The sequence below is a fragment of the Giraffa tippelskirchi genome, chromosome 4 (assembly GCF_054371585.1).
Source record: "Giraffa tippelskirchi isolate mGirTip1 chromosome 4, T2T-mGirTip1v1.2.pri, whole genome shotgun sequence".
Classification (NCBI taxonomy): Eukaryota; Metazoa; Chordata; class Mammalia; order Artiodactyla; family Giraffidae; genus Giraffa; species Giraffa tippelskirchi.
Genome location: NC_137278.1, coordinates 194,572,759 through 194,584,317, shown reverse-complemented (window position 1 = coordinate 194,584,317; position 11,559 = coordinate 194,572,759). Strand labels below are relative to the sequence as shown.

Genomic DNA, 11,559 nt, shown 5'->3' with positions numbered 1-11,559 from the left:
TTTTAAAAAAATACCCATTTAGGAAGCCTCAGAATATTCCAGCGATAGCCTTTGTATAAATGAAGCTGAGGCTCTATTTTAGCTTCCTGATTTGATGATTTCTGCATAAAATTTATTGCAATACCTTGAAGATTGTCTCATTGCTTCTAACATCTAGTTTTAACTTTAACATCAACATCATCATTTCAGCCACCCCATAATTTATTTTCCACAGAGAAAAAAATCAACAAAAATGAATATCTTCTTTATAAGACAATTTCTGAGTGATTTTAAGCACATTACTGATCTCAGTCTCAAAGAAAAGGAGGTATTAGTCACTTGGTCATGTCTGACTTTTTGTGACCCCCCTGGACTGTAGCCCACCAGGCTTTTCTGTCCATGGAATTCTCCAGGCAAGAATACTGGAGTGGGTTGCCATTCCTTTTTCCAGGGGATCTTCCTGACCCAAGGATCAAACCCAGGTCTCCTGCACTGCAGACAGCTTCTTTACTGAACAATTAATAAAACATAGATTTGCATTTGGTGCATGCATGCAAAGTCATGTCTGACTCTTTTGCAACCCCATGGACTGTAACCCACCAGGCTCTTCTGTCCACAGATTTTTCCAGGCAAGAATACTGGAGTGGGTTGCCATTTCCTTCTCCAAGATATGCGTTAGGAAAACTAAAGTTAAAATTGACATGCAATAATTTTTTTAAAGTTTTTTTTTCGATGTGGACTATTTTAAAAATCTTTATGCATTTTGTTACGATATTGCTTCTGCTTTATGTTTTTGGGGTTTTTTTGGCCTCAAGGCATTTGGGATCTTAGCTTCTCAACCAGGGATTGAACCCACACCCCCTACTTTGAAAGGCAAAGTCTTAACCACTGGACCACCTGGGAAGTCCCAGCATGCAGTAATTTTAAAGCCTAAAATGATCTTACCTTGACAATATCATAGGTGTCTCCATCCCCATGGTTGCTTACAGGTATATAATACAAGCCATTGTAAAACATATCTTTCTGAGGAATGCAAGGGTCTAGCTTGCCATCATCAAGGCTGAGACCACGATAGAAATAACCATACAGTTCTATATTTGGAAGCATATTGTACACCTGAAAGAAAAATATCATGGTTTCCAATTATTTGAAATATTCTTTTTGTAGTGGTGAAATTGGCAACTTTTTGTGCTATAACCATTTATTCTTCATTTAAAAATACATCAGCACATATTTATTTTATAATCCTTATACATTTTAATTTATTTTCAGTTTTATATTTTGATATGGTTTAGGGGAAAAAGAGGCCATTTAAAAAATTTGTTTACTAACAACAAATAAAAAATTCAGAATCAAGTAAAATGAAGTAAATAAACATATAAAACAGACAGGTTGCTATGGTTCCATGAATAAGCATAGTATCAAATCTGAATCTGTTTCCAGTCAGCCAAGGCAAAAAAGAAACATTGTTCAATATGTAAATCTCCTTATCAAAAAGAGAAAAGCATATATTCTAGTTACATATAAAATATAAGTGCTCGTAATATGATTTAAAATTTTTTTTTATTGAAGAATAGTTGATTTACAATGTTGTGTTAGTTTCAGGTAAAGTGATTCAGTTACACATATACCCATATTCACTTTTTTTCATATTCTTTTCCCATATAGGCCATTACAGAGTATTGAGAAGAGTTCCCTGTGCTATACAGCAGACTCTTATAAATTACCTATTTTATATAGTGTGTATATGTCAGTCTCAATCTCCCAATTTATTCCTGCATCCCTGTATTACTATTTATCCTTGTTCTTTTCTTTATAGCTATAGTATTTCATCTAACACTTTTGAGTCAGCTCATTCCAGGAGAGGAAGCCTTCAATTTTGTTTTATGTGGTTCACAGAAATTTTTAGTTTTAATGCAAGATTTAAGATAGCGTGTTAAGAAGAGATGCCTGAGGATCTATGGATGATTCCAAGGCCGAGAGCCCAGATAATTCATGATTATCTGTGAATGCCTAGATCTGGAGCAAAATGATAGCAGCCTGATTCTAAATCTTCTCAAATATCCTTCCAAAGAGAACATAAAATCAAAGAGGACAAGTAATCACTAGCATGAGTTTGCTACAGATAATACCATGACCTTCAAATTACTTGTTAGCAGAAATACCAACGGGCTTACCTGGTGGCTCAGCAGTCAAGAATCTAACAGCCATGTAGGAAGCATGGGTTCTTTCCCTTTGTGGGGAAGATTCCCTGGGCAGAGAAGATCTCCTGGAGAAGGAAATGGCAACCCACCCCAGTATACTTGCCTGGGAAATCCCATGGACAGAGGAACCTGGGGGGGATACAGTTCATGGGGTCACAAGAGTCAGACACAGTGACTAAACAACAACAACAAGAAATATCAACACGATATTCCAACAGAGCTCCTACTGTTGAGAAGTTGGAGAAGGAAATTTTAAGAGACTACATGAAGGAAAGAAAAGACTGGCATGGAGAAATTGGAAGACACACACACCAGTCAACTCCAGATGAAAGAAAGTACAACATTAAGTGTCAAAGTATGAATCGTGGTCTTTGGACTCGATAAGAAAGGGACTTGAAATAAATGGGCCTAGAAGTGGCAGCTTCCAAACCTTGTGGTTGATGGGACATAATCAGATCATTAGAGGAAGGAAAGATGCAACGTCAAAATGTGAGAACGTACTTGCAGGGCAAGAATAGAAACACAGACAAAGAGAACAGGGATGCATTGAGAGAGCAGCACTGACAGATATATACCACCACGTGTAAAACAGAGAGCTAGTGGAAAGATGCTGTACAGTCCCGGGAGCTCAGCTCAGTGCTCCGCGATGACCTAGAGGGATGGGATGGGGGCGCTGGGAGCGTCAAGAGGGAGGGAGTACTTGTACACATATAGCTGGTTCACCTTGTTGTACAGCAGAAACTAACACAACATTGTAAAGCAATTATCCTTCAATTAAAAATAAATTTTAAGAAAGAGGGATGGGAAATATGTATACATATAACTCATTCACTTTGTTGTATAGTAAAAACTATCATAACATTGTAAATCAATTATACTCCAATTAAAAGAAAAAGTAAAAACAAAAGAAAGAAAACGGGAAATTAAAATATCCAATAGTTTTTAACTGAGATGACTTTGATGAAAAATTCTGAAATTGCTGGTTTGGAAATGCTTATGAAAATATGAGATCTATTAACAGATAAAAGAATGTCCAAGCATACCCTTTGATACTGAGATTTAACTCTAGGTTTTCATATATATGGTTACATCTACAGTTGTATAATCCCTAACCCATTATAGTCATCCATAGAATTCTTTATTGTTGTGAGTCCTCAGCTATCCAAAAAAAATAGTTAAGCATCCAATTCATGGAAAGACAAAGAAAGACAATGTTTGACATTTTAAACCTGTTCCATTTCAAATAAAAACATCATCTGGAGCATAAGACTTGTTGGGAGTCTAGGTTAAAATGAGGAAGTCTGAGAACTTACACTTTCAGCCGACAGCTGTTGCTCTGACTTCAGTAGGAGAACGCTTTTATCCACAGCCCGGAGGGCACAGACCGAGTCAGGGGATGCCTGAAGATGGAGACCTGTGCTGGAGCCAGGTACTCCCTGCTCCTTTGAGAACTTTATGCTAACCTAAAATTAAGGAAGAAAAGAAACAAGTAAGATTATTTTACATGAAAATATTGGGTTCGCCAAACATTTCATTCATGGTTTTCCATAGCATCTTATAGAAAAACCCAAACAAAATTTTTTTGCCAACCTAATAGTTGGACTACATCTGATCTTTTCCAGATAAATCCTTATAGATTTCTGTACCTTTATTTCTCTTGCCCACTTCCCCCCCTTAATTCTCCATCCTCACAGGGACACCGCCTTCACCAACCCTCGTGCCATCTCAGGATTGGCACTGTTGCCAAAAGTGGTTCATTTTGTTGATGATTCATCTCCTAATAACTGAGCTGTGCCAATGCGGATTGTGAGATGACCATGTAAAGGTGATAAGCGGTCAAAAAACAAGGAGACACCAGGGAGTAAACTGCCCACCTCTCTCACTCAGAACATGCAAGAAATAAAAGAGACTTCACCTTGTTTTTAAAGCATTTGTCCACCTGGAATTTGACGCTGTCAGCTATGATTTCCCCACTGGGGTGAAGAGTGTAGACAAGCATGACAGCCACAGGAGCCAGATCAGCACTGACATTGATGGGGAAGGAGATGTTTCCCTTCCAGGCTGTGTAAATATGAGAGATGAGCAGCAGACACAGTACCAGAAGTTTCCTGACTCACTGGGTAAACTTTGATAAAAGAAAATGGCTTATGGGTAGAAAGAGCAAATTGGACTTTATTTTAAAGGCAAATCAATGAATTAATCAATAAATTGTGTGCATTCTCAGTTGCTAAGTCATATCTGACTCTTCACGACCCCATAGACAGTAACCTGCCAGGCTTCTCTGTCCATGGGATTTTCCAGGAAAGGATGCTGGAATGGGTGGCCATTTTCTCCTCCAGGGAATCTTCCCAACACAGGGATCGAACCCAGTCTCCTACATTGACAGGCGGATTCTTCACTATTGAGCCATCCGGGAAGCCCCAATCAATCAATGAATGGGAAGTATATATATGAAGGAAGACTGTACAATTTAGACAATAACAATGTTTGAGTTTTGGACATCATTTTTTCCGTATTGTACCTGATAGCCTAACAATCATAGCAACAGGTTGAAATCTCTTTCACTGAAATATTTAGCAGGCTATCCTGGGCCTCTATTCACAAATAGTAATGCTAAGTGCCCTTCCTAACTTCTTGACTAGAATCACAGTAACATTTCTTTAAAAGACAGAAAAATGAAGGTAGAGAGCACGTTTTTTTTTAAAAAAATCAATGCTTTATATACACCTTTGTTTCTGATCTCTTTCTGTCCACTGATGACAATTGTTCCTTTCACCATAACCTGTGCAGAACAAAGAAAACACAGCATGTGACAGCATGTTAGATAATATGGTATGTGGACTTAAAAAACTATTCACAACCTAAAAGTTAAGAGTTATACCTTATTTGGTGGGAATTTTTAGGATTTCAGTCCTGGAAGAAAGCATTTCAAGTAAAACTGAGAGACCTGCTCCAAGGAGCCGAGGGAAGTTTTGCAACAAAATGCAGGTATATCAAAAGGTTATTGTTAATTAACGAAAACCAGATATCCCAAGTTAAGGAATTTAGCACTTTTCGATGTATGGGAAGATGCAAGATTCTGGGCTCACTGAAATCATTCCTCTGATAGGTACCCCAGCTACCTGGGTCTAATATCCTGTATTTTCATTTCTCAGGTTTCCTCAGGGCTCACTCACTTCCTCAGTCACTTCCTGCAGTTGAGTGACTGCAGTCTGGTGGCTTCTCAATTCAGCTCAGTAGCTCAGTCGTGTCTGACTCTTTGCAACCCCATGGACGGCAGCACGCCAGGCCTCCCTGTCCATCACCAACTCCCAGTATTTTTTCTTTACCTGGTTCCATCAGGGCTCACCAGCTCACTAACCATGGTGGCTGCAGCTGCTGGTGACTGCGACATTCTTTGTTTACTGATACGGCAGGAAATATTCCACTTCTCAGGTATCATGTTATTATTAGATAATGAATGACCTAATCATAATTCTATTCTATAAGATACAGTAGTTTTTACAAACAGATATGAAAAATGGACTCTTTCACAGCTTGGAAAGGAACAGAGCAAGTGACCACAGTCGACTGAGAGCTGATTATGTGCTGGAAACTTGGTGAGTGATATGCCAGTCACCATGGAGGGGTGAAGAAAGCTCTGAAACCGTTGAGACTAACTGGTTTCAAATAAGCCAAGTCGTTTCGCCTCTTTTCCCTTGCTCCCTTATTTATAAAAAGAAGATACTCATAGGGCTGATTAATGAGTTAATTAAAAAAAAAAAAACCCTTATAACACTGCCTGGCATGTAATACTTACCCTTGGAGGAAAGTCTTTTTGTTTTTCTTCCAGTGACAAATACATAGCTGAGGAAGTTAAGGCTTAGAGAGTTTAAACAATCTGCTCAAGATCAACTAGCTCCCCTAATACATACGAGAGGGGAGAGGATTCCAGTCAGGAGTCCTAATTTCCAAGTTTGTAGCTTTTCACCTTTCCATCGCCTTATAGAGACAAAATGGATAGGGCCAGAACCAAAAGGGCTAATTCTTTTTATTGCTCATCAAAGTCAGCCTTCTACTTTGCTCTCTGGTAGCTATCTAATACTCCATTCTCCTGAAGGGTCTGTATATACTTGATGTGAGTTAGAACTGAATGCGTAAAATAGCAGACTCTGAGTAATAAATTTTTCTAGGAACAGATTCACAGTCTTAGAGAATGAAATTATGGTTGCCCTGGAAGGGGGAAAGGGATAGTTAGGGAGTTTGGGATGGACATGTACACACTGCTGTATTTAAAATGGATAACCAACAAGCACCTACTGTACAGCATAGCAAACTCTGCTCCGTGTTATGTGGCAACCTGGATGGGAGGAGGATTTGGGGGAGAATGGATACATGTATACGTATGGCTGAGTCCCTTCGCTGTTCACATGAAACTATCATAACATTGTTAACCAGACATACCCCAGTGTAAAAGAAAAAGTTTAAATAAATAAATAAATAAGTTTTTCAACCTTGGAAAAACTGAAACGACCTTGGATATTTTTATGTGTTTATTTGTTTCTGGATTGGTTCTTCATGGACCCAGTGGTACTCACCAGCAAAGGGAGAAGCTTGGTTCAATCTGATTAACATGGCCCAACTGATGTACAGGTTCTGAGCTGTACTGGGCTAAGTGGCCAATTAGACAAGATCCATGAATCAACCCACTGAGACCTACCAAATAGAAGAAGTTGATGTTTGAATCATCCCTGTATGCTTCACTGTTTAGCGAGTAATGTACAGTAACAATCTTCTCTTGATCGCATCTAAGCTCCTTTGGTTCAGGCTCAATCATCAGGAAGCTGCTGGTTCGTGAGTAGAAGCGTTGGACTGAGAAATGGCCATCCATGTACTTTGGAATTAACCAGCTGGGAAGGTAGCAGCTTAGGGGTCTGATATATGTGGCCTGAGAAGATAAACGAAAGCAAATGGGTTGTAGAGGTATAAAGATCTTCCAGGGACAGTCATTATTACGAAGAGGAAAGCCTCTTATCTCTTCAGGGCAGGGAAGGATCTTAGCTTGTGGTTAAGTTTCAGAGTTGTTACTGGCAGTAAAATAATAGGAGCACTCCCCTCTTTTCATATATAAAACATGACCTTAGTTGTATGTCTATTTCATCAGTCCTACAATGAGTTGTTTATCTCACTTTGTCATTGAAGTCAACCTTAGGCCTTGTGCCTTTCAGCTACATTTGAACACTAACCAATTGTTTAAATGCAAAATTCTGTTTAAACAGAGGAGGAGAAATCATAGTATCTCTCTTATCTATGCACAAAATGGTCAAAGGAAAGAAGCCAAATCATCTTTATGAGCTATTTCTACTTTCTCAGAGGCAAATATTGGTTATTGGAGAATTTATAATAATGGTAATTGGCTGTTATCTTGAATAAGTATTCTTATGTATTATTAAATAAACAAACATAAAATACAGTAAATGGTAAAGTGTGTTAAAATGTATTTTCAATGCAAGATATCTTTTAAGAGATTTCTAATCTTCAAAATTCCTAACATTCGATTCTTCTGTGGGATCTCATCCACTCTGATGTCTTACTTTCAGACGAAACTCCGGATCAAATATATCAGAAGTATCAATGGAAAACTGAGCTTCACCATTCTCATCTGTGGTGTAGTTTCCTACCAATCTGTCATTGAGCTCCAACTGCAATAACTTGTTCACCATCGGAACGTTATTAGGGCCGGAAAATTTAAGCTGCATGCACACAAAAAAGAAGCATTAATTTTTAAAATTAAAAATGTCCTATTTCTATCAAGAAAGCATTTGCTATTTGCAAACGTGATTGTTCATTTGTAATTGTCTTCAATTCCATTAGGCAGAAAGATGTTCTATTAAAAAATATATGATATGGAGACATCTATAATTGTATCTATTGCTTTCTTTCAGCCTAGGACTCTTTCCAATATATCATATGCAGTCATGCTACACATGTGTTATCAAAGCAGAAAAAAAGTGTCGAGAAACTTCCAAAAGGCAACCTATGACCTAAGAAAATGAAATGAACACACTTTTTTTTTTCAAACCCACCGTTCCAAAATAAGAAATTCCTCTTCTATAGAAAGGGTCCATGTTCTCAAAGCTCACACTTCCAAGCACTGGAGTGATAAAAATAGAAGACTTTTCGCTGATCTGCACACCTGCAGGAAATGAAAAGCAGTGTTATGGGAAACACGTCATTTGATCAAGAATTTCAGAAGAACAAATAGCTTAGATTTTGTTTGTACATGTGCAAATGCAAATACACAAAATTATATTCTTGTTCTACATTGAAAGGGAGGTGTGAGTGCTAGGAACAGGCTACAGAGTATTCTTTATTAGGTTATATAATTCATCAAGCTGAATAATGTAATGAGCATGAAAATATTTGAATCAGAAGCAGGAGAGAGAACACTCAATGTCCTTCCTCCTACCATTCTAGTTGTTTCTGGCTTATGATGGAGAATGCCATAGACATTTCAAAAATAAGTCTTTCACTTCCAAAATCATTATTAGCCTGCAAGGCAACTGTTTTCACAATCTTTCCAGATTCAAAAAATGTATCTGATAGCAAAGTAAGTAGAAATGCGTTGTGATACCAAAAAAGCATGTCATAAACAGAGGCAAGCATATGTAAGTTACAATATAAATGTGTCAAACATCCATTATGAAGGCCATTATAATATTGATCAAGTAGATTTACACAAATAAGTTTCTAAATAATATTATCTCAATCATTTTTAAGTAACAAGAAATAATTAGTAACTGAATCTGGTTTTATCACCTCAAATTAAATCTCACATTCCTCTTTTTCTGTTTCATTTTTTAAACATTTATTGTACACTCACAATGTGCAGATTTTTCACTAATAATTTTTGCCTTTGCAAATGTATCCAGTTGTATTAAGTTGGAAGTTGGCAAAGTTCTGTAAAGGATCTGATAGTTATTATTCTAAGCCCGTGATAAACAAGCCCCTGTCACAGCTGCTCAACTTTGTTGTCACTCTTATGCAAGGTGAGTAAATATGGTCTTATTCCAGTATAATTTTATTTACATAAACAGGCAAAGAGCTGGATTTGACCTACTAGATGTAGATTGTGAAATATGTGTTAAATCAAAAACTAGACCCTGGCAGTTGATTATCACACAAAATTATAAAGAGATACCTAACTTTTTCACCTGTCAAGCCCCTCTGTCTCACTGATGCAGGCACAGATCAGATATAAACATAAAGCATTTACTTAATAATTTTAAGTATTATTAGGAAAATCTTATTCAAAAGCAATGCTCAAGTTGAGCTATTGGCAATGTACTCCACATGCTGAACAATTATTGATCTGCATTTTGTGAACATAGTTAACTCAGTAAACATCTCTCAGGAAGCTGCATAGCCCCAGATTGCCCATAAAACATGAGCATTACCTGTCCCAATTTCCGTAACAGTTGTGGTGATATAAAACGACATGAAAAGTCCAGAACGGTAGAGTTGGAAGACTTTTGTATTTACAATTTGAGAAACACAACCATTTTTCAACTGAAAAAGAAAGAGAAAGTGCAATGAAAAGGTTAAGGATTTAAAAGTCTCTAAAAAAATATGGAGTTTCAGCACAGATATATAACCCTCTCAATTGCTCCATGGCTCCATCTCACAAATTTGGTGACCAAGAATTACAAAACAAGGAGGAGAAAGTTGGGGGCAGTTTCATCAGCAATGAAAACAAAGTGGAAGTAATGCATATTTTACAGATTTCAGGGATATTCTCTTGGAGACAACACTGATGGGAACAAATTCAAGAATGAAAAACGGAAAATATTTTAGGATTGAGAAATTAAAAATCCCCTTAATACTTGAGAAGTATTAAGAACAGATGGAGTAGAAGCACTCTTCAAATATGTGACACCAAAATCAGTATCAGTTCAATTGCTCAGTCGTGTCCAACTCTTTGTGACCCCATGAATTGCAGCACGCCAGGCCTCTCTGTCCATCACCAGCTCCCAGAGTCTACCCAAACCCATGTCCATTGAGTCGATGATGCCATCCAACCATCTCATCCTCTGTCATCCCCTTCTCCTCCCGCCCCCAATCCTACCCAGCATTAGGGTCTTTTCCAATGAGTCAACTCTTCGCATGAGGTGGCCAAAGTATTGGAGTTTCAGCTTCAACATCAGTCCTTCCAATGAACACCCAGGACTGATCTCCTTTAGGATGGACTGGTTGGATCTCCTTGCAGTCCAAGGGGCTCTTAAGAGTCTTCTCCAACACCACAGTTCAAAAGCATCAATTCTGCGGCGCTCAGCTTTCTTCACCGTCCAACTCTCACATCCATACATGACCACTGGAAAAACCATAGCCTTGACTAGATGGACTTTTGTTGGCAAAGTAATGTCTCTGCTTTTAAATATGCTATCTAGGTTGGCCACAACCTTCCTTTCAAGGAGTAAGCATCTTTTAATTTCATGGCTGCAATCACCATCAGCAGTCATCTTGGAGCCCAAAAAAATAGTCTGACACTGTTACCACTGTTTCCCCATCTATTTCCCATGAAGTGATGGGACCAGATGCTATGATCTTAGTTTTCTGAACGTTGAGCTTTAAGCCAACTTTTTCACTCTCCTCTTTCACTTTCATTAAGAGGCTCTTTAGTTCTTCTTCACTTTCTGCCATAAGGGTGGTGTCCTCTGCATATCTGAGTTTATTGATATTTCTCCCGGCAATCTTGATTCCAGCTTATGTTTCTTCCAGCCCAGCGTTTCTCATGATGTACTCTGCATAGAAGTTAAATAAGCAGGGTGACAATATACAGCCTTGATGTACTCCTTTCCTATTTGGAACCAGTCTGTTGTTCCATGTCCAGTTCTAACTGTTGCTTCCTGACCTGAATACAGGTTTCTCAAGAGACAGGTCAGATGGTCTGGTATTCCCATCTCTTTCAGAATTTTCCACAGTTTATTGTGATCCACACAGTTGAAGGTTTTGGCATAGTCAATAAAGCAGAAATAGATGTTTTTCTGGAACTCTCTTGCTTTTTTGATGATCCAGCGGATGTTGGCAATTTGATCTCTGGCTCCTCTGCCTTTTCTAAAACCAGCTAAATACTTCAAAATACTTCAAGGTAAATTTTTCATTTAAAATAAGGAAAAACCTGGTGTATGTATACAATGAAATATTACTTAGCCACAAAAAATAAGGAAATAATGCCATATTCAGCAACATGGATGGACCAGGAGATTATCATACTAAGTGACGAAAGTTAGAAAAAAGATGAATATATGATTTCATTTATATGTGGAATCTAAAAAAGAGAATACAAATGAACTTATTTATGAAACAGAAACAGACTCACAGACATAGAAAACAAACT

The 11,559-nt window shown here is 37.8% G+C and overlaps 1 protein-coding gene across 1 annotated transcript in view; it reads right to left on the bottom strand.

Annotated features, from left to right (window-relative positions):
* Positions 1 to 11,559, bottom strand: part of LOC145544646 (ovostatin homolog 2-like) — a 51,555-nt gene that overhangs the window by 25,187 nt on the left and 14,809 nt on the right. The window contains 8 exon segments of the mRNA XM_081587512.1: positions 925 to 1,095; positions 3,497 to 3,646; positions 4,099 to 4,257; positions 4,260 to 4,299; positions 6,869 to 7,110; positions 7,757 to 7,915; positions 8,249 to 8,358; positions 9,620 to 9,731. Coding sequence (XP_081443638.1) covers positions 925 to 1,095; positions 3,497 to 3,646; positions 4,099 to 4,257; positions 4,260 to 4,299; positions 6,869 to 7,110; positions 7,757 to 7,915; positions 8,249 to 8,358; positions 9,620 to 9,731 — 1,143 coding nt within the window.